Genomic DNA, 24,522 nt, shown 5'->3' with positions numbered 1-24,522 from the left:
ATTATATTTACCAATATTTTTGCTTACTGTGTTCTTTTTTCTTCCTAATGTACCAGGGTTCCTTCTTTTATTATTTTCTTTCTGTTTAGAAAACTTCCTTTAACCATTCTCTTAAGGTAGGTTGTGTAGGTTGCATCATTTTACATTCCCACCAGTAGTGCACAAGGGTTCCTCCAATTTCTCCACATCATCTTCGCTAGTGCTTGTTATTTTCTGGGGTTTCTTAAAATAGTAGTCATCACAGTAGATGTGAAATGATATATCACTGTGTTTTAGGTTTGTATTTCTCTAATGATTAGTGATATTGAACATCTTTTTATATGTTTGTTGGTCATTCGTATATCATCTTTGGAGAAATGTCTAAATCCTTTGCTCACTTTTAATCAGGTTATTTGTCTTGTCATTGAGTTGCAGGAGTTTTCTAAAATATATTTTAGATATTAACCCCTTATCATATCTATGATTTGAAAATATTGCAAATATTTTCTCCCATTCCATAAGTTGCCTTTTCATTCTGTTCATTGTGTCCTTCAATGCATAGTTTCTAAGTTTGATATAGTCCCACACAAGGGGCTTACTTTAAAAAGTAGTACACTTAAAGCAATTTCCCACCTCCACTCTTTTCTCTCTCCCCAGCTTATTTTAAATTTGAGCTTCTTAATCTCTATAGGCCAAATAACTGAAAGAAATTTCACCTAGTTCACTTTTTTTAGAAAGCATTAAATCTCCATGGTTTCTGATTGTCATAGTATTGTAATAGAGTAAAATTTCCATCAGTTGTGCATATCTTTGCCTATTTTTGTTTTAATGTAGCTGTAAGGTATATCTTTTATTCACTTAATATGAATGCAGGAGTTACTAACCAAAAAATAATAGCTTTAACATTGGACAATTGCTCTGGCAGCTTTATGTCTGGACGGGAAGGTAAATCCTAACCTTGATCTTTTATGTACCACTGGTAGGTAATATTCCTGTGTATTATTTCATGGAAGTGTGCCTATATAGTCTATTTTCCACTATTCTCCAGGCTTATCTTCTCTGTTGATTTGATTTCTCCCATGGTGATTTTATAGGAATGGCTCACATTATTTGAGCCATTTTTGGATTGTACTTAAAACTGACTATTATTATCTGGATTCTATTGTGTTTTTTTCTAACCATTGCTGTATTTCTGCAACCCAGATTGCCAATAATTTTTCCAAATAGTAGTCTTTCAATCTGAATACCAAATAGTAATGCCATTTGTTACTGCCCAGGAATTAGCTATTACCAAATATTATGTGAAAATTTACATGGATATAATAGTAGCCCCCAAGTTCACTACCCAGCAAGCTATCCCAGAAGTCATGGAACAGAATGGCTCACAGATCAATTTAAGGTATTTGAGGCACATCTTTATTAAATCAATTAAAATACACAACAAAAAGCAGGGGGAAAGAGATGGGTAACACATTTTGGATAAGGTACAAGAGGGGTGGAAGGATCTCATTACCTGAGTTATACAAGTTCATATATCCTCTCTCTCCCTCTCTGCAGTATCAGCATTCTCCACTGATTGTGTGATTTTGAGAACCAGAGTTGAGGTCTGTCCAAGAGGAATCAACAGATACAAGACACCTGTGTCAGTGGCATACACTTGCTCCAATCAGAGAGATGCAGAGGGGCATATGTGCCTGACCACAGCTCTAACTCATCAGTTAGCCTGATAAGCTACTCTGGATTTTATTTATGTCTTTTAATTAGAATATACAAAGGATCAGAATGGGTGTCAACAGTAGGTGGCCCAATTAAGATGTCAAAAATATAAAGTGCTTCAAGTGTGCTGCATGAATATTTAATATCTATTTGGCCCTTCTTTCTCTTCCTAACTATGTTTAACGCTCATATGCTCTATTTACTTTATCTATGTCTATCATAACATGTTTCACAAACTACTTGCTTCTATACCTTGTTTCATGTATCCTCCTCATATCATAATCCTTCTCTCTTTAGTTTCATATAGCCTCCTTTGGTTTTCTTATTTTCTATAGCAGAATTGAATATTTATAAACAATAGAGCTAACACACATTATAGAAAACAACCATTAAGAAGGATGAAACATCTCTCTCTATATATATATTGACTGGAAGCATCCCCAAGATACAGTTAGTGAATAAAGCAAGCAAAGAGAATTGAGTATTGTATGTTGCCATTTGAATGGAAAAAAGTGTTTATGCTTTTGTATTTGGTAGTATTTCTCTGAAAGGATATAGAAGAAACTGATAATGGTAATTTCCTCTCAGGAGGGTAATTAGATGGAATGTATATCCTTTTGAGCTTTTTCAGTTTTATAAGACATGTACATATTGTCTATTGAAAAATTAACTGACTATTTTTAAAATTTACTTATAAAAATACTAAATAATTTTTCTTTTTCTATACATAGGTATCAGAATGGCAGCACAACTTAACTTACCAGATAATACAGATGAATGGACAAAAGAGGATGTAAATCGGTGGTTAGAAAGTCAAAAAATTGACCAAAAACACAGGGAAATTTTGACTGCACAAGACGTGAATGGCGCAAACTTGAAGTACTTAACTAAAGAACACCTTGTTGCTATGGGCATAACATTTGGACCAGCTATCCAAATAGAACATCTCTTCAAAGAGTTGCTGGAAACATCCTCTGGAGATCCTTTTCAGACAAGTAAGAGGGGGAAAAGCAGTAAAAATGTTCCTAAAAAACAGGAGAAAAATGGAGAAACTTCAAAGCAAAAACAAAAGGAGAAAGAGAAATCAGACATGGTTAATGACTCTACAATGAGTACAGTTACTAAAGGTTCTAAGTCACTGAAACATGAGTTCATGAACGATGAAATAGATGACACAGAGGAAGAGCAGCCATCCATAGAACCAACATGTGTATCATACCCTTTTGATGAATTCAGTGATCCATATCGTTACAAATTAAATTTTAATCTACAGCCTGAAACAGGACCACTCAATCTCATTGATCCAATACATGAATTCAAATGCTTCACGAATACAGGAACAGCCACAGAAGAGGATGTTAAGATGAAATTTAGCAATGAGGTTTTCCGGTTTGCTTCAGCTTGTATGAATTCACGTACCAATGGCACTATTCATTTTGGAGTCAAGGACAAACCCCATGGAAAAATTGTTGGCGTGGAAGTCACCACTGTCACCAAGGAAGCCCTCATTGACCACTTCAATCTGATGATCCACAAATATTTTGAAGACCATCAGGTCCAAAAAGCAAAGAATTGCATTCGAGAGCCAAGATTTGTAGAAGTTTTAATGCCAAATAGTACTCCATCTGACAGATTTGTTATTGAAGTGGATGTTGTTCCAAAATATTCTGAATGTGAACATGATTATTTCCAGATTAAAATGCAAAATTGCAGCAAGAAGACATGGACACAAAGTCCAAAATTCTCAGTCTTTGTGCGCGATGGGGCCAGTACTAAGGACATCATGAAAAATAATGCATATTTCACATCATTTAAATTAGATTTAAAAAGACTGGCAGAATGTAGGAAAGAAGCAGAAGAAAAATGCAGAGTAAAAACAAATAAAAAAGAGAGTGAGGGACCAAAGCTTGTTAAACTGTTGACAGGAAATCAGGATTTGTTAGATAATTCCTACTATGAATGGTACATTCTTGTAATAAATAAATGCCATCCAACTCAAATAAAACACTTAGATTTCCTAAAGGAAATTAAATGGTTTGCTGTGTTGGAGTTTGATCCTGAATCTGTGAGCAAGGGTGTGGTCAAAGCTTACAAAGAAACCCGAGTAGCAAACCTTCACTTCCCAAGTTTATATGTGGAAGGGAAAACTACAAATGAGAAGATTACTAGTCTGAATCTTTATCAACAACTCAGCTGGATTTTCTGCAATGGCAGGTTAGACCTTGACAGTGAAAAATATAAACCCTTAGATCCAAGTTCCTGGCAAAGAGAAAAAGCGTCTGAAGTCAGGAAACTGATTTCATTTCTTACACATGAAGACATAATGCCAAGAGGGAAGTTTTTGGTGGTATTTCTATTACTCTCCTCTGTGGATGACCCAAGAGACCCCCTCATTGAGACCTTCTGTGCTTTCTACCAAGATCTCAAAGGAATGGAAAATATATTGTGTATTTGCACACATTCACGCATATGTCAGGGATGGAAAGATCTACTTGAAGCAAGATTAACGAAACAGCAAGATGAATTATCAAGCCAATGTGTTTCTGCTTTAAGTCTTGAAGAGATAAATGGAACTATTCTTAAGCTAAAATCTGTGACTCAATCTTCAAAGAGATTTTTACCATCTATTGGTTCATCTACTGTCCTTCTGAAAAAAGAAGAAGATATCATGACTGCTCTGGAAATTCTCTGTGAAAATGAATGTGAAGGTACACTCTTAGAGAAGGACAAAAAAAAATTACTTGAATTCAAAGCATCAAAAGAGGAAGACTTCTATCGAGGTGGCAAAGTATCATGGTGGAACTTCTACTTTTCTTCTGAAAACTATTCTTCCCCTTTTGTCAAAAGGGATAAATATGAAATACTTGAAGAAATTATTCAAAACTGGGCAAATTCTTCAAAGCCAATATGTGTCAAAATTATTCATCTGTTTCATCATCCAGGCTGTGGTGGGACTACCTTGGCCATGCATATTCTCTGGGAACTAAGGAAGAAATTCAGATGTGCTGTGCTGAAAAACAAGACAGTGGATTTTTCTGAAATTGGAGAACAAGTGACTAATTTAATAACCTATGGGACAACAAATAATCAGGAATACTTACCTGTACTACTGCTTGTTGATGATTTTGAAGAACAAGATAATGTCTATCTTCTGCAGGCCTCTATTCAGACAGCTGTAGCTAATAGGTATATTCGATATGAGAGGCCTCTAGTGATCATCCTAAATTGCAGGAGATCACAGAATCCTGAAAAAAGTGCAAAGATCTCAGACAGTATTGCCCTAATACAAAAACTATCTCCCAAAGAACAGAGAGCTTTTGAGCTTAAACTGAAAGAAATTGAAGAGCAACATAAAAACTTTAAAGATTTTTATTCCTTCATGATTATGAAAACCAACTTTAATAAAACGTACATAGAAAATGTGGTCAGGAATATTCTGAAAGGACAAAATACTTCCACCAAGGAAGCAAAGCTCTTTTCTTTTCTGGCTCTTCTTAATTCATATGTGCCTGATACCACCATTTCACTATCACAGTGTGAAAAGTTCTTAGGAATCACAAACAAGAAAGCTTTCTGGGGAACAGAAAAGCTTGAAGACAAGATGGGCACCTACTCTACAATTCTAATAAAAACAGAGGTGGTAGAATGTGGGAACTACTGTGGAGTACGCATTATTCACCCTTTGATTGCCATTCGCTCATTGGAAGAATTGAAGATAAGCTATGACTTAGATAAAAGTCAAATTATGCTGGATATGCTAACAGAAAATGTGTTCTATGATACTGGTATAGGAAAAAGCAAATTTTTAGAAGATGTGCATACACTGCTGCTCACAAGACAGCGCAACGAACATGAAGGTGAAACAGGAACTTGGTTTTCCCCATTCATTGAAGCATTACATAGAGATGAAGGGAATGTGGCAGTTAAAAATGTATTACTTGAAGGTATTCGTCGGTTCAACCCAAATGCATTCATTTGCCAAGCCTTGTCAAGACATTTCTACATTAAAGAGAAGGACTTTAACAGTGCTCTATGTTGGGCAAATAAAGCAAAAAAGATAGAACCTGCCAATTCTTATATCTCAGACACACTGGGTCAAGTGTACAAAAGTAAAATTAGATGGTGGTTAGAGGATAATGGAAGAAACAGGAACATTTCAGTTGATGATCTATCTGATCTTTTGGATTTAGCAGTGCATGCCTCAAATGCATTCAAAGAATCTCAACAGCAAAGTGAGGATAGAGAGTATGAAGCAAAGGAAAGATTTTATCAGAAGTCGAAAAGGCGGTATGATACTTACAATATAGCTGGGTATCAAGGGGAGATAGAAGTTGGGCTCTACACAATCCAGATTCTCCAGCTCATTCCTTTTTTTGACAATAAAAATGAACTATCTAAAAGAGATATGATCAATTTTATATCAGGAAATAATGATATTCCTGGAGATCCGAGCAATGAATTTAAAGTAGTCCTCAAGAACTTTATTCCTTATCTAACCAATTTGAAATTTTCTTTGAAAAAGTCTTTTGATTTTTTTGATGATTACTTTGTCCTTCTAAAACCCAGGAACAATACTAAGCAAAATGAAGAGGCCAAAACTCGGAAAAGGGTGGCTGGATGTTTTAAGAAGTATGCAGATATATTCGGTCCCTCAGAGGAATCACAGAACGAAGATCTTGGACCAAAGCTTAGTTTGCCACTTCAAGTAGAGCTGTATCGGAGAAGCCTAGAAGTTCTAAAAGCAGACAAGTTTTCTGGGCTCTTGGAATATCTTATCAAAACTCAAGAATATGCTATACGCACCATGGAAGATATAATTAACAAATATACTTTTCTCTTTGAGCAGTGCACTGTCAGAATCCTGCCAAGGGAAAAGCAAAATTTCATCTTGGCCAACATCATTCTCTACTGTATTAAACCTACCTCCAAATTAGTGAAGCCAATTAAAAAACTGAAAGATCAGCTTCAAGAAGTCTTGCAACAAGTAGGAATGAATTATCGATTTTCAGAACCTTATTTCCTAGCCTCCCTGTTATTCTGGCCAGGAAACCAACAACTAGATCAAGATTCTAAACAAATGGAAAAGTATGCTCGGTCACTGGAAAATTCTTTCAGGGGGCAATATAAGCATATGTATCGTACAAAGCAACCAATTGCATATTTCTTTCTTGGGAAGGGTAACAATATGAACAGACTTGTTCACAAAGGAAAAATCGACCAATGTTTTAGAAAGACAGCTGATATTAATTCCTTGTGGCACAGTGGAGATGTATGGAAGGAGGAAAAAGTCCGCGAACTTTTGCTTCGGTTAAAGGGAAGAGCTGAAAATAATTGTTTATACATAGAATATGGAATAAATGAAAAAGTCACAATACCCATCACACCTGCTTTTCTTGGTCAACTTAGAAGTGGTAGAAGCATAGAAAAAGTATCTTTTTACCTGGGGTTTTCCCTTGGAGGCCCACTTGCTTATGACATTGAGGTTATTTAAGAGTTTGATCTTCTCCCTCCAGGAATGTGGACGCAAAAGCACTTAATTTTTTTAGACCCAAGATCTATACTTTAAATTGGCAAATTTATAGATACAGCCTCTGACTTTTCAGCCCTGTACAGACAATATTTATATTTCCTCTTAAGCATGTTGTGAGTCTCAAATAGACTGTGTTGGAAAAGGAAGGAATGAGAGATGTGGAAACTATCAAATATCTACCTTGGCTTGGACAACACCATCAAGGGCAAAATAAGGAGCTATGGATGGAATTAGGAGCGGTGAATGTAATCATTCAGCCACAGAGAATCCCACCACCTCCCTCAATTAACCAACCAAGGCATGGATTGAGGAAGACTGTCTACTTTCTTCTTAAATGTGAAATTTTTTCAGAATTGAAAAACAATAGTTACGGTACCAAGACATTACAATATCTGGGAAACCGTTTCACAAAAACAGATGAAAACTCTCAATATAAACATTTATTCCTACCAGGCAGACCAGAAAGGTACCATGTACTTGGCACTGAAGGGTCTTTCAAAGGAGAGGACCAACCAGTTCTCTGAAGGTCATACCCATAGAGGTCTGCAGATCTTACCAAAGTAAGTAGGCTGGAGAATTAGGCTTCCTTTTCATGCAGTAGCAGGCAGTTGAGCAAAAATGAATTTTGTTTCTACAGCTGACAAACTCATAGACCTCCAAACAAACAAAAATACACCAAAATTCCAAAGCTAATGAATAAAAAGGACTCTTGTGAAAAGACTAATGAGTCTCCAATCCAGGGGATCCCAGTGTTCTAGCATGTATACATATAGCCTATGCACAACCAGTGAGAGGTAATCAAAATGTAATTTTTCCTAATAAAATTATGGATATGGGAAATCATCCGTGGTTGCTAAAACTGATAAAAAGCTGATAAAGAACTATAACAGATGAATCAAACTGTCCTAAATCCTGATCAATATTAACATTGCTGAGAGAGAACCGGACATCATGGGCCTGGAAGTCCTGTAGGAGTGCATACAACACCTGTGAGACAGTCTCGCCAAATAATTGAAACTGAATCTGATCAAGCCTCTGGATCCTACTTCCAAGTTAAAGGAAATACAGACATTGGATATGCTTCAAAGTAATTCTGTGTATGGGGTATGGGGATGGTGAAAGGAGAGTAGGTGGGCAGTATAGTTGCAACAAGATTCGACAGGAGTTAATAATTGTTGCATTATGAGGACATGGGAGTTCATCAGACTCTTCTCTCTTCTTTGGACTGTGCTTTTGAAGTTTTCTGTTATAAAATACTTATAAAACAAAACAAACAAGAAATGCTGTTTTGTCTTTACAATCCCATTCAAATTTTTTCACTGGAGGAGGTTTTTCCTTTGCTCCTGCATGAAATTTCAGCTTCATAACTTACCAATTCACTCTTGGCATAAAAAAATCCTCTGCTCAAACACAGTCTCAATTTAGAGATGAGAATGTCCAGTTGCATTTTTTTCTCTGGGGCCACTTCCCACTCTGCTCCAGGTTTCGTTCTACTCTAAAGAGGATGGTCTCTGTTGGAGTCCTCTTACCTTCCCAGGTGATCCTTTTGAACTCAAATTAAACCAGCTTAGGCAGATGCTCTCTCCCCCATGATCTACCTGGGGTGCATGAGAAACACTCATGGATGTTTGTTCTCCCATTGGTAGGGAGTGCAGCTAACGTCCAGTCTTGGGAACAACGTGCCCCATAGAGTCAAGAGGATGCATCAAGCACTCCACGTGGTCCTCTTGTAGCCCCCCTCTCTAGGCTCAGGATGAGGTTCTCGTGGTGGATGGGAGAACTTTCACCAAAAGAACCTCTTCATAAACCCTCTCTTCCTCAGTGCCAGCAGTGGGCAAACTACAGCTCGTAGACCAAATGCAGCCTGTCTTTTACTTTTAAATACAGTTTTATTGGAACACAGCCACACTCATTTTTGTAAGTATTGGCTTTGGCTGCTTTTGCATTGCAACAGAGTTGAGTAGTTGCAACAGAGACCATACAGCCCACAAACCTAAAATATTTACCATCTGGCTCTTTACAGAAAAAGGTTGCCAACCCCTGCTCTATGCTATCAATGCTTTTATGTCTTTATTGTAGGTCAATTGTTTCTTGGACATTTACTTTGAAAGTACACATTTTGGTGTATCACCTAACTTTGGTATTTCTATCATTTTAGGGCCAAAGTTAAAATTTAACAACATTTTGTCTCACTGAATCTGTTTTTCACAGATAAATCTGATTATTCTTCAGGCAGGGGCTCTGTCTGTATGCTTTACTTGTCCACCCTCAGAAAGTCAGAGCCCCAGGCCAGCCCCATGCTACTGTCTCTCCCTGTTTTGGAATTGGGAGGTGGCCCTGCCAGTGCATCTCTCCCTTGCAAGAAACTGTAGATCATCTCTGGAGAGCAAATGGCTATGATGGGGTGGGGTGGGGTGGGGTGGGGGCTTGTAATGATGTGCCAACACATCCACTTTTTAGGCTGCTATTTACTGAGGTGGCTTTGATGGACCCTCCCTTGCAGCTGCAGTAACTCATGGGTCCTTATCGAGGTGGTGGTCTTGGGGTAGAATCCCTCTTTTATTTTACCACTTGATATAAAACATTTATTTTTGACTAGGCCTGTGGCTTCCATTAGCAATATGTTTCCTTCCCCTAATATGCAGATACTGGCTTTATTTGCTCAGTTTTGTGAGTGCTTTGGAAGTTAGATGATTGTATAACTCAAGAAGATCACGATCACTTTTTTATCTTGCTCAAAATAATAATGATGATAATCATCGTCATCATCATCATCCAAGCCCACTTTACCAAGGAACAGCAGAGTGATAAGTGTGTCAGTTTTTCTTTTGCAAATAAAGCATAGCTGAACCATGCTGGATAAATTTGCCAAGCATATTGATTTATCATAATTCTCTTTATTTAGCTTTATATTTTCCTTAGGTCCATGAAATTTGGTCTTGAAAAATAGAAATTTGGAATGTAAGATTTAAATATTAATAATTTACTATTCATAAGCCAGCAGTTCTCAGCTGAACAGAATTCCCCGAGAGGTCTTTCCAAATTGCCTATTCTGTCTCCCAATTCAGATAGAGCCTACCTAGAGTGAGAAGGCATCAGATATTTTTTTAATTTGAGAATCATTGATTAGGTCATTGTAATACAAAAGTTTCACAACTCAGTGTTCAAAAGGAAATGTTAATCAACACTCTCAAAACAAATGGTGACCAGAACAAATGAGCTTTGGAAACTGCATGGGATTCTGCTTCTGGCTGTTTGGAATGTAGATTAGCAAAGAAAACTCTCAGAAAGTAATCCCAAAGGGAAGTTCACTTATTGTATAGACTAAGTTATTTCTCTTAAAAAATTTTATTTTCTCTTTTTTTTTTTTTGTGGTACGCGGCCTCTCACTGTTGTGGCCTCTCCCGTTGCAGAGCACAGGCTCCGGACGCGCAGGCTCAGCGGCCATGGCTCACGGGCCCAGCCGCTCCGCGGCATGCGGGATCTTCCCGGACCGGGGCACGAACCCGTGTCCCCTGCATCTGCAGGCAGACTCTCAACCACTGCACCACCAGGGAAGCACCTCACTTATTTTTATATTTCTTGCTCCTCCAAAGGTCTTCCTGCTGCACAACTTAAAACATACTAGAAAAGAGTTCATATGCACTGAAATATTTATAGATTTTCCACCTTCTCTACTGTCAAGAAGCCCAGCTCTAATTAAAGTATGTGTACTATAATTCTCTGTTCTTTTCTGTATTTTTAAAACTTAAATATGTATGTATACCATCATCATAACGTTGTATACGAGTTTCCAATTCCAAGGCAGGCTTTATAGCCTGAGAGTCCTATGTCACCACTGAATACATTCCAAGTAAGTAAAAACTTGCATCTTCTTTCATTAGTGGAAGGAGACAATTGTTCAGTTTGAAATCCAGAAATTTACCCTTTAGGGAAATGCTATCATCATCTCATCCTTGTTGCTGAAAATATAGTTTAAGCCCATATTTTAGTGATTTACTTAAGACGTGTGTCAGTTGGCTAGGGCAAGGTACCCAGATATTTGGTCACCCACATATTATATCAAACAGCCATCTAGATGTTGCTGTGAAGGTAATTTTTTTAAATAAATTTATTTATTTACTTATTTATTTATTTATTTTGGCTGCCTTGGGTCTTTGTTGCTGCGCGCAGGCTTTCTCTAGTTGCGGCGAGCAGGGGCCACTCTTCATTGCGGTGTGTGGGCTTCTCACTGCGGTGGCTTCTCTTGTTGCGGAGCACGGGCTCTAGGCACGCAGGCCTCAGTAGCTGTGGCACATGGGCTCAGTAGTTGTGGCACACAGGCTTAGTTGCTCTGCAGCATGTGGGATCTCCCCCGGACCAGGGATTGAACCCGTGTCCCCTGCATTGGCAGGCAGATTCTTAACCACTGCGCCATCAGGGAAGTCCAAAGGTTTTTTTTTTTTTTAAGATAATGTTAACATTTAAATCAGTAGACTTTGAGTAAAGCAGCTTGCCCTCCATGATGTGGGTGAGCCTCATCCGATAAGTTGAAGGTCTTAAGAGAGAAAAGACTGAAGTCTTCCAAGGAAGAAGAAATTCTAGAGAGGCTGCCTTCAGACTCCAGCTGCAACATACACACACACACACACACACACACACAATATGTGAGTGTGGAGTGTGTGTGTATACATCTCTCTCTATAAATATATATACATCCTATTCTGTTTCTCTGGAGAACTGACTATCACAGTCCTTAAACCAAAAATCAGCCATCAGGAGTCTCAGATATCCCAGAAACCAGCCTTCCTTAGTATTCTTGCTTTGATAAATCATTGGCTGCAAGAAGCCCATGGAATTTGCCTTGGTTCAAATGTAGGAATGGATTTCAAAGCCCAGCAGCAAAGGCCCTTGGTCAGTTAAGCTCCCTATGGTTAGAGATCTGCAAAGTGCATTCCCATGGCTATCACAAACACCAAACTCAAATAAAACAAAATTAAAGCAGTTCCAAGTCCTAGATAAAAACAGATCCCATTTACTAAACTAAGACAATCTGATTTCTGAATGTCTACAAAAAGAGATGTTTCCAAATATAAATATCTGTAGAGAAAGCTCCAAGTGAGCTAAGTGTTTAAAAATAATTTAGCATTAATTCAAAATCATGATACAGAAAAAAAAAAAAACATTATAGCTAGTTTATTGGATAAGAAAGAAGTTGATCTGCACATAGTTCAGATTCACTGGCTCATGGTAATGACTAGGTATAGGATGAGAGTGATCATATAAAACAAGGAAAATTAGCCATTCACAGAAATGGGCTGTTTACTTCATTCTGTTAGTGTGTTTCATTCAGCATTATATTCTGCGATCTGAAGTAGGGCTTTAGGATTTCATTGGTTCTTTGAACAAATCCAAACACAGGATCAGCAAAAGAAAAATGATAAACAAAAAGGTAGCAATAATGTTCTTTTAATTTATTTTAGCCTACATTAAATATGGCATCAATAGTTCAGGTATCTTTAGAGTTAGTGAGAAAATCTGTTGCAGTTCACGTTCTTCTGAAAGCAGACTCAGACACATTTTACTGATGTGACCAGTCCCCGAGTCTTCAGAGTGTTTATCTCCCATCCTCTGGGGCACTTGTTTCTTACCAAACCTTCTAATGTGCTGGCCAGCTTGTGCTCATCTGACTTGATTAGCATGATGTTGTCAACATAAGGGATCACAGTGATGTTCAGCAGGATGTCCAGATATGTGCAACTGGTATCATGACAGACGGACCAAGAATTTATGTAGTCCTTGGGCAAAACTATTGACTGTATACTCCTGTCCATTTCTGATCCTTTTTTCTGATAGGGTTAGAATATAAGGCATTGGTTAAAACAGTGCCCTCATACCATGTGCCTGAGATCATTCTAATTTTCTCTAGGAAAGATACCACAACTGTCAATGAAATTGCAATTAGGGCTACTAGTTGGTTGAGTTTCTGGTAATTTATTGTCTAGAGAGGAGGTCTTATCAACTTCAAACAATAAGCATAAGCGATGCACATTCTTGGACTATAATGCAAGGAAGTCTGAAGTGGATAATAAAAATAACTAAATAGAAACACCCTTATATATTTGGAAATTTAAAATCAAACCAAAAAACTTATACACTAAAAAAAGAGGAAATTTTAAAGCACTTATAACTGAATAAAAATTAAAACATTACATTTCAAAACTTGTGAGATGAGGCAAAAGTGTTGCATGGAGAGAAATGTATGGCCTTAATTGCTTATTCCAGACAATAAAACATAACGAAAATCAATTAGGTATAAACTTAGGAAATTAAAAAAATAGAATATCTCAAAGAAAAATTTTAAATATGTTACAATAAAGATAAAAGCAGAAATTAATGTTATAAAAAAGAAGAGGGCTTCCCTGGTGGCGCAGTGGTTGAGAGTCCGCCTGCCGATGCAGGGGACATGGGTTCGTGCCCCGGTCTGGGAAGATCCCACATGCCGCGGAGCGGCTGGGCCCGTGAGCCATGGCCGCTGAGCCTGCGCGTCCGAAGCCTGTGTGCGCGTCCGAAGCCTGTGCTCCGCAACGGTAGAGGCCACAACAGTGAGAGGCCCGCGTACCACAAAAAAAAAAAAAAAAGAAGAAAACAGAAGAGCTCAATAAACCAAAAACTGGCTTTTTGAAACAAACTAACAAAATACACAAACTTCTGGTATGATTGATCATAAAATAATTAAAGAAAAAGAAACATAATTACAGATAAAGCTAAAAATACAGATTTCAGCTTTTATGAAGATGGGTAGGTACATTTTCCCCTATTCTTTTCACTAAGTACAAAAGATGTCAAAAGATGGCTTTTAAAAGTAGAGAATGGAAGGTAAAGTAGCTAGGGACCTAGAGATCAAAAGAAACAACAAGATGCAGGGTGTTATCAGCACCAAATGGGAAACCGGAACTCTCACCCTTATTCAGTAGTAATGCCCCACTCAGGTGTTAATGGAAATCAAGTGGGAAAGCTGGATTTTTATCCCCAACTGGGAGGAGCAAGGCAAAGGGCACCGCCATTTTCCCTGACAGAGTGATGTCACAAAAGCCAATTAAAACAGAAGCTTTAAATAAGATTTAGATCCTCATAACAGAGTACCCAAAACGTACAGGTTTCAATAAAAAAAAAGCCACTCATCATACCAAGAACCAAAATTTAAAAAACCTCAGAATGAATGAAAAAATACAATTGATTGATGCCAACACCAAGATGCCAGAGAGATTCGAATTCTCTAACAAAGACTTTAAAACATAGTAAAAGTGCTTCAGTGAGGAACTGTGAAGGCACTTGAAACAAATGAAAAAAGAGTTTCAGCAAACAAATAGATTCAGCAAACAAATAGAAGATGTAAAGAAGAATTATATGGAAATTTTAGAACTAAAAGCACAATAATTAAAATAGGCAACACAAAGGATTGACTCAACAGAGTTCAGGGGACAGAGGAAAGAATTAGTGAACTTGAAGATAGAATAATAGAGATCACCAGTCTGGGGCTTCCCTGGTGGCACAGTGGTTAAGAATCTGCCTGCCAATGCTAGAGGACACGGGTTCAAGCCCCGTTCCGGGAAGATCCCACATGCCGCAGAGCAACTAAGCCCATGTGCCACAACTACTGAGCCCGAGTGCCACAACTACTGAAGCCCACACGCCTAGAGCCCATGCTCTGCAACAAGAGAAGCCACCCAATGAGAAGCCCGCGCACCACAACGAAGAGTAGCCCTCGCTCGCTGCAACTAGAGAAAAGCCCCTGCACAGCAACAAAGACCCAACGCAGCCAGAAATAAATATAAATAAATAAATTTTAAAAAAAAGAAATCACCAGTCTGAAAAATTGCAGAGAGATTCAGGAACTGTGAGACCATAAAAAAAAAAATCTATTATTCATTTAACAGTAATTGTAAGAGTGGAGAAAGAGGGTGGGACTGAAAAATTACTGGAAGAAATAATGGCTACAAACTTCCCAAAGTTGGCAAAATATATAAATGTACAGATTCAAAAAGCTGAGCAAAGGAAACCTCACTTGAATAAACCCAAAGAAAGCCACACCAACACATACTAGAGTCAAAGATAAGAGCAGAATTCAGTGAAATTGAAATCAGAATAGAGAAAATCACCTTTTAAAAAGCTACTAATTAGAAAAGGTCAATAAAATTGACAAACCTCTAGCAAGACTGACAAAGAAAAAAAAGAAAATTACCAATATCAAGAATGAAACAGGGATATCATTATAGACTCTTAAACCATTAAAAGGATAATAAGGGAATACTATGAACATCTCTACACAAATAAATTTTACAACTTAGATAAAGTTGACCAATTCTCAGAGAAGTACAAACTACTATATCTTATCCAGTGTAAATTAGATCATTTGAATAACTTTATAACCCCTAAGGAAATTGAATATATAATTTTTAATTTCCCAAAAATGAAGTCCCCAGGCCCAGATACTTTCACTGGAGAACTCTACCAAACAAGTAAAGAAAAATTAATGCCAATTATATACAGTCTCTTCCAGAAAATAGAAGAACCATTCCTAATTGATTTTATAAATCTAGAATTACCCTGATGCCAAAATCAGACAAAGAGAGTGCCTCACCCAAAGAAAAGACCAATATCCCTCATGAACATAAACACAAAAGATCCTTAACAAAACATAAGCAAACGGAATTCATCAATATATAAAAGAATTATATACCATGGCAAGTGGAGTATATACCAAAATACAAGGGTGATTCAATATTCAAAAATTAATCAACTACCATATTAACAGGCTAAAGTAGAAAGTTACATAACATGCCAACTTATAGAGAAAAATCTTGTGACAGTATTCAGCATCCATTTGTGATAAAATCTCATTGAAAACTAGGAATAGAGGAGGACCTCCTCAACTTAATAAAGAGCATCTACAAAAAACCATACAGTTAACATCATACTTAATGGTAAAAGACTGATTGTTTATACCCCAAGAATGAGAACAAGGCTAAGATGTGTGCTCTTACCACTTTTATTCAACATTGTACTGGAAGTTCAAGTTAATGCAATAAAGCAAGAAAGGAAATAAAAACATACAGATCAGAAAGGAAGAAATAAAAACTGAAAATTATGTGATTTTCTACATACAAAATCCTATGGAATCTACCAAAACAACCCACCTAGAACTTATAATCAAGTTCAGCAAGGTCACAGTATACAAAATTAACATACAAAAATAAATAGTCTTTCTGTATATGAGCAATAAACACATGGACACTAAAATAAAATATCAATATCTTTGATAATCACTCAAAAAAGTGAAATAGTTCAATTTAAGTCTAACAAAACATGTGCAAAACTCTTTTTTTTTTCTTTTTTTAACATCCTTATTGGAGTATAATTGCTTTACAATGGTGTGTTAGTTTCTGCTTTATAAAAAAGTGAATCAGCTATACATATACATATATCCGCATATCTCCTCCCTCTTGCATCTCCCTCCCACCCTCCCTATCACTCTTAAATTGAAAACTACAACATGCTGATGAAAGAAATCAAAGATTGACTAAATGGAGAGACATACTATGTTAAAGGATTAAAAGACTCAACATAATAAATGTATCCATTCTCCCCAAATTTTACATTTTTAGTGAAATTTCTATTAAAATTCCAGCAAGTTTCTTTGTATAGACAAAATTGTTGTAAAATTTATATGGAAAGGCAAAAAAAGTAGAATAGCTAAAAGAAATTTTTAAAGAATTGAGAGGAGTCGACTTACCTGATTTCACGTCTTATAAAATGGTCAAGGCTGTGTGACAGAAAAAGAGACACATAGGTCAATGGGACAGAATAGAAGGCTTATAAATGCTCAACTGATTTTTGACAAAGCTGTAAAAGTAGTTCAATGGAGGAAGGATAGTCTTTTCAACAAATGGTGCTGAAGCAATTGATCATCCACAGGTTTTAAAATGAACTTAAACCTAAACCTCACACTTAATGCAAAAATTAACTCAAAATGGATCACAGGTTTAGATTTAATTATAAGTTTTTAAAATTTTATAAAATTATAAGACTTTTACGAAAAAACACAGGAGAAAGTATTTGCTATCTAAGGCTAGGCAAAGACTTCTTAGACTTGACACCAAAAGCACCATAAAAGAAAAGTTAATAAATTGGACTTAATCAAAATCAAAAATTTTGTTCTGTGAAGATCCTTTTATGAGGATGAAAAGACAGATACAGAATGGAAGAAAATATTTTCAAACCACATATTTAACAAAGAATTATTATCCTGAATATATAAAGAACCCTAAAATATCACCTGTTAAAAACAAAAACACCCAATCCAATCAGAAATGGACAAGGGACATGAAAAATCATTGAGACATTTAATTAAAGAGGATATATAGATGGCAAATAAGCACATGAAAAGATGCTCAACATCATTAGCCATTAGGGAAATGCAGGCTCAAGAGAGAGGGAATATGGGGATATATGTATACATATAGCTGATTCACTTTGTTGTACAGCAGAAATTAACACAACATTGTAAAGCAATTATTCTCCAGTAAAGATATTTCTAAAAAATCAAAATGTGTTATCACTTAAATGCTTATCAGAATGGCTAACATAAAAAAGTAGTGCCAACACTATATTTTGGAAGGAAGCAGAGAAACACATGTATTGTAGATGGGTTATAAAATGATATAGCCAATCTGGAAGATGGTTTGGCAGTTTCTTTCTTTTTTTAATTTAAAAATATTTATTTATTTAAAACTAACAAAGTAAACCCATTGCATATTAACATGTTTTTATGAAAAAAATTATATTTTCCAAAATAAAGTAGGGAGAAGCATGGTATTATTTTACGTTTTTGCAAATCTGTTTGATGTTAGTTTTATGAGAATCCAGATGGGTTTTTGGGTTTGTTCTGGCTTTTTTGTTTGTTTGTTTTTTTAATAGATCTTTATTGGAGTATAATTGCTTCACAAGACCATGTTAGTTTCTGTTGCACAACAAAGTGAATCAGCCATATGCATACATATGTCCCCATATTCCCTCCCTCCTGAGCCTCCCTCCCATCCTCCCAATCCCATCCCTCTAGGTCATTGCAAAACGTCGAGCTGACCTCCCTGTGCTATGCTGCTGCTTCCCACCAGCCAACTATTTTACATCCGGTAGTGTGTATATGTCAATGCTATTCTCACTTTGCCCTCCCATCCATGTCATCAAGTCCATTCTCTATGCCTGCCTCTTTATTCCTGCCCTGCAACTAGGTTCATCAGTACCATTTTTTTAATATACATTCCATATATATGTGTTACCACACGGTATTTGTTTTTCTCTTTCTGACTTACTTCACTCTGTATGACAGACTCTAGGTCCACCCACCTCACTATAAATAACTCAATTTCATTTCTTTTTATGGCTGAGTAATATTCCATAGTATATATGTGCCACATCTTCTTTATCCATTCATCTGTCGATGGACATTTAGGTTGCTTCCATGTCCTGGCTATTGTAAATAGTGCTGCAGTGAACATTGTGGTTCATGTCTCTTTTTGAATTATGGTTTTCTCAGGGTATATGCCTAGTAGTGGGATTGCTGGGTCGTATGGTAGTTCTATTTTTAGTTTTTTAAGGAACCTCCATACTGTTCTCCATAGTGGTTGTATCAATTTACATTCCCACCAACAGTGTAGGAGGGTTCCCTTTTCACCACACCCTTTCCAGCATTTATTGTTTCTAGCTTTATTGAAAATGGCCATTCTGACTGGTGTGAGATGATACTCATTGTAGTTTTTATGTGCATTTCTCTAATAATTAGTGATGTAGAGCATCTTTACATGGGCCTCTTGGCCATCTATATGTCTTCCTTGGTGAAATGTCTATTTAGGTCTTCCACCCATTTTTTAACTGGATTGTTTGTTTTTTGATATTGAGCTCCATGAGCTGTTTGTACATTTTGGAGATTAATCCTTTATCTGTTGTTTCAATTGCAAATATTTTCTCCCATTCTGAGTGTTGTCTTTTTGTCTTTTTTAAGGTGTCCTTTGCTGTGCAAAAGCTTTTAAGTTTAATTAAGTCCCATTTGTTTATTTTTGTTTTTATTTCTGTTACTCTAGGAGGTGGGTCAAAAAAGATCTTGCTATGGTTTATGGCAAACAGTGTTTTTCCTATGTTTTCCTCTAAAAGTTTTATAGTGTCTCATCTTACATTTAAGTCTTTAATCCATTTGGAGTTTGTTTTTGTGTATGGAGTTAGGTAGTGTTCTAATTTCATTTTTTTTACATGTAGCTGTCCAGTTTTCCCAGCGCCACTTATTGAAGAGGCCGTCTTTTCTCTGTTGTATGTTCTGCCTCCTTTGTCATAAATTAGGTGCCCATATGTGCATGGGTTTATCTCTGGGCATTCTATCTTGTACCATTGATCTATATTTCTGTTTTTGTGCCATACTGTCTTGACTACTGTAGCTTTGTGGTATAGTTTGAAGACAGGGAGCATGATTCCTCCAACTCCGTTTTCCTTTCTCAAGATTGCTTTGGCTATTCAGGATCTTTTGTGTTTCCATACGAATTGTAAGATTTTTTGTTCTAATTCTGTGAAGAATGCCACTGGTAGTTTGATAGAGATTGCATTGAATCTGTTGATTGCTTTGGGAAGTATAGTCATTTTCACAATATTGATTCTTCCAATCCAAGAACATGGTATATTTCTCCGCTGTTTATGTCATCTTTGATTTCTTTCATCAGTGTTCTGAGTACAAGTCTTTTGCCTCCTTAGGCAGGTTTATTCCTAGGTATTTTATTCTTTTTGTTGCAATGTTAAATGGGAGTGTTTCCTTAATTCCTCTTTCTGATTTTTCATTGTTGGGGCATAGGAATGCCAGAGATATCTGTGCATTAATTTTGTATCCTCCAACCTGACCAAATTCATTGATTAGTTCCAGTAGTTTTCTGGTGGCATCATAGGATTTTCTATGTATAATATCATGTCATCAGCAAACAGTGACAGTTTTATTTCTTCTTTTCCAATTTGGATTCTTTTTTTTCTTCTCTGATTGCTATAGCTAGGACTTCCAAAACTATGTTGAATATGAGTGGCAAGAGTGGACATCCTTGTCTTGTTCCTGATCCTAGTAGAAATGCTTTCATTTTTTTGCCATTGAGTATGATGCTTGCTGTGGGTTTGTCATATATGGCCTTTATTATGTTGAGGTAGGTTCCCTCTATGCCCATTTTCTGGAGATTTTTTATCATAAATGGGTGTTGAATTTTGTCAAAAGCTTTTTCTGCCTCTATTGAGATGATTATATGGTTTTTATTCCTTAATTTGTTAATGTGGTGTATCACATTGATTGATTTGCGTGTATTGAAAAATCCTTGCATCCCTTGGATAAGTCTCACTTGATCATGATGTATGATCCTTTTAATGTGCTGTTGGATTCTGTTTGCTAGTATTTTGTTCACAATTTTTGCGTCTATGTTCATCAGTGATATTGGTCTATAATTTTCTTTTTTTATGATATCTTTTTCTGGTTTTGGTATCAGGGTGATGGTGGCTTTGCAGAATGAATTTGGGAGTTTTTCTCCCTCTGCAATTTTTTTGGAAGAATTTGAGAAGGAACAGTATTAGCTCTTCTCTAACTGTTTGATAGAATTCGCCTGTGAAGCCGTCTGGTCCTGGACTTTTTTTTGTTGGAAGATTTTAAATTATGGTTTCAATTTCATTACTTGTGATAGGTCTGTTTATATTTTCTAATTCTTCCTGGTTCAGTCTTGGAAAATTGTACCTTTCCAAGAATGTGTCCATTTCTTCATGGCTTTCCATTTTATTGACAAATAGTTGTTTGTAGTAGTCTCTTATAATCCTTTGTATTTCTGCAGTGTCTGTTGTGATTTCTCCTTTTTCATTTCTAATTTTGTTGATTTGCATCCTCTCCCTTTTTTTTCTTGATGAGTCTGGCTAATGGTTTACCAGTTTTGGTTATCTTATCAAAGAACCAACTTTTAGTTTTACTGATCTTTGCTATTGTTTTCTTCATTTCTATTTCATTTATTTCTGTTCTGATCTTTATGATTTGTTTCCTTCTGCTGACTTTGGGTTATCCTTGTTCTTCTTTCTCTAGTTGTTTTAAGAGTAGGGTTAGATTGTTTATTTGAGATTTTTCTTGTTTCTTGAGGTGAGATTGAATTGCTAAAAACTTCTGTCTTAGAACTGCTTTTGCTGCATCCCACAAGTTTTGGGTCATTGTGTTTACATTGTCATTTGTTTCTATGTATTTTTTAATTTCTTCTTTGATTTCTTCAGTGATCTCTTGGTTATTTAGTAGCACACTGTTTAACCTCCATGTATTTGTGTTTTTTACAGTTTTTTTCCTGTTTTTGATTTCCAATCTCATAGCGTTGTGGTCAGAAAAGATGCTTGATACGATTTCAATTTTCTTAAATTTCTGAGGCTTGATTTGTGACCCAAGATGTGATCTATCCTGGAGAATGTTCCATGTGCACTTGAGAAGAAAGTGTATTCTACCACTTTGGGGTGGAATTTTCTATAAATATCAATTAGATCTATCTGGTCTATTGTGTCATTAAAGCTTGTGTTTCCTGATTTATTTTCTGTTTGGATGCTCTGCCCATTGGTGTAAGTGGAGTGTTAAAGTTCCCTACTATTATCGTGTTACTGTCAATTTCTCATTTCATCGTTGTTAGCATTTACCTTAGGTATTGAGTTACTCCTATGCTGGGTGCATAAACATTTATAATTTTTATATCTTCTTCTTGGATTGATCCTTTGATCATTATGTAGTGTCCCTCCTTACCTCTTGTAACAGTCTTTATTTTTAAGTCTATTTTAGGGACTTCCCTGGTGGCGCAGTGGTTAAGAATCTACCTGCCAGTGCAGGGACACAGATTTGATCCCTTGTCCCAGAAGATCCAACATATCACAGAGCAACTAAGCCTGTGTGCCACAACTAGTGAGCCTGTTCTCCAGAGCCCACGTGCCACAACTACTGAAGCCTGTGAGCCTAGAGCCCATGCTCCTCAACAAGAGAAGCCACTGCAATGAGAAGCCCGTGCACCACCACAAAGAGTAGCCCCTGCTCCTGCAACTAGAGAAAGCCCGCGCACAACAACGAAGACACAACACAGCCAAAAATAAATAAAATAAAAAGTAAAATAAAGTCTATTTTATCTGATATGAGTATTGCAACTCCAGCTTTCTTTTGATTTCCATTTGCATGGAATATCTTTTTCCATCCCTTCACTTTCGGTCTGTATGTGTCCCTAGGTCTGAAGTGGGTCTCTTATAGACAGCGTATATATGGGTCTTGTTTTTGTATTCATTCAGCCAGCCTGTGTCTTTTGGTTGGGGCATTTAATCCATTTACATTCAAGGTTATTATCAATATGTATGTTCCTATTACCATTTTCTTAATTGTTTTGGATTTGGTTTTGTGGGTCTTTTTCTTCTCTTGTGTTTCCCGCTTAGAGAAGTTTCTTTAGCATTTGTTGTAAAGCTAGTTTGGTGGTGCTGAATTCTATTAGCTTTTGTTTGGCTGAAAAGCTTTTGACTTCTCCATGGAATCTGAATGAGATCCTTGATGGGTAGAGTAATCTTGGTTGTAGGTTTTTCTCTTTCATCACTTTAAGTATATCCTGCCACTCCTTTCTGGCCTGCAGAGTTTCCAATGACAAATCAGCTGATAACCTTATGGGGATTCCTTTGTATGTTGTTTTTTGTTTTTCCCTTGCTGCTTTTCATGTTTTCTTTGAATTTAATTTTTGTTAGTTTGATTAATATGTGTCTTGGTGTGTTTTTCCTAGGGTTATCCTGTATGGGACTTTCTGTGCTTCCTGGACTTGGGTGACTATTTCCTTTCCCATGTTAGGGAAGTTTTCCACTATAATCTCTTCAAATATTTTCTCAGACCCTTTCTTTTTCTCTTCTTCTTCTGGGACCCCTATGATTCGAATATTGGTGCATTTAGTGTTTTCCCAGAGGTCTCTGATATTGTCTTCCATTCTTTTTTCTTTATTCTGCTCCTTGGCAGTTATTTCCACCATTTTGTCTTCCAGGTCACTTATTCGTTCTTCTGCCTCCATTATTCTGTTACTGATTCCTTCTAGTGTATTTTTCATTTCAGTCATTGTGTTGTTCATCTTTGTTTGTTTGTTCTTTAGTTCTTCCAGATCTTTGTTAAACATTTCTTGTATTTTCTCAGTCTGTGCTTCCATTCTATTTCCGAGCTTCCAGATCATCTTTTCTATCATTACTCTGAATTATTTTTCAGGTAGATTGCCTATTGCCTCTTCACTTATTTGGTCTTGTAGGTTTTTACCTTGCTCTTTCATCTGTGACATATTTTTTTGCCATCTCATTTTTTTTTTCTTTAATGAGTGGGATTGTGCTCCTCTCTTACTGGTCGTTTGACCTGAGGCTTGCAACACTGGAGTTTATAGGCTATTGGCTAGAGCTGTGTCTTGGTGCTGAGATGAGGACCTCTGTGTGACCTCACTCCGATGAATATGAATATTCCCTGGGGTCTGAGATTCTCTGAGAGTCCAGTGGTTTGGTCTTGGAGCTCCCACAGCAGGAGCTTCCACCCGACCCCAGACTCTCATATGAAAATCCTGCAACCTGAGTGGGGTAGCAAAAAAAAAAAAAAAAGAACAATAACAAAGTAAAAAATAAAATTAGACTAGGAAACTAACAGATATGTTAGAAAGAATGTAAAAATAAAAATATAGATGAATCAACAACCAGAAGGTACATCAGTACCACAATAGTAAAAAGAGTAGGAGGGAAAAGAAAAAAAAAAAAATGGGGGTGGAAGGCCTTGGCTGTGGAGAGCAGGGCCTAAGCAAGGGCAAGGGTTGGGCAGTGGGTAGGGCCAATGCTTAGGACCCACAGGGCTGGAAAAGGCCCGGGGGGTTCTAGGGGGTAGGGCTTAGGCTCAAAGAACAGAAGGGGTCCAGGTGTGCCCCCCACCCCTGGTCTCAGAGGGCAGGGGACCTCCCCTGGGAGCCCAGCAGGCTTCCTGTGCTCAAGTGGGTGGAGCAAACGCCTTCCGCTCCTCTACTGCTCCTCCTGTCTGTGGTCTGGGAGGACCCCTCCCACCTGCCACTCCTGATCTCCCCAGCCTCCCTCCTATGCCCCCAGGACCCATGCTGCCTGGATGGGGCTTTGGAGTGGGGGGAACCAGCTTGGAAGCTCAGCAGGCTCCCGGCCCAAGTGGGCCAGGTGATCACCCTCTGCTCCTCTCCAGCTCTTCCCAGAAGAGTCCCTCCCACCTGCCT

The 24,522-nt window shown here is 37.2% G+C and overlaps 1 protein-coding gene across 4 annotated transcripts in view; it reads left to right on the top strand.

The window, feature by feature from the left end:
• Positions 1–8,506, top strand: part of LOC113618367 (sterile alpha motif domain-containing protein 9-like) — a 31,465-nt gene extending 22,959 nt beyond the window's left edge. For all 4 annotated transcript variants that reach the window (XM_027102460.1, XM_027102461.1, XM_027102462.1 and 1 more), the window contains one exon: positions 2,427–8,506. In XM_027102460.1, coding sequence (XP_026958261.1) covers positions 2,435–7,186 — 4,752 coding nt within the window. In that variant the 5' untranslated portion in view covers positions 2,427–2,434 and the 3' untranslated portion in view covers positions 7,187–8,506. The remainder of the gene's footprint in view (positions 1–2,426) is intronic.
• Positions 8,507–24,522: the final 16,016 nt, after the last annotated feature.

This window comes from Aethalodelphis obliquidens, unplaced genomic scaffold, assembly GCF_003676395.1.
Source record: "Aethalodelphis obliquidens isolate GAN/ISIS:26980383/991018 unplaced genomic scaffold, ASM367639v1 scaffold5, whole genome shotgun sequence".
NCBI lineage: Eukaryota > Metazoa > Chordata > Mammalia > Artiodactyla > Delphinidae > Aethalodelphis > Aethalodelphis obliquidens.
Note: the sequence above shows the minus strand (reverse complement) of the source record. Positions and strands in the feature narration are given on the sequence as shown.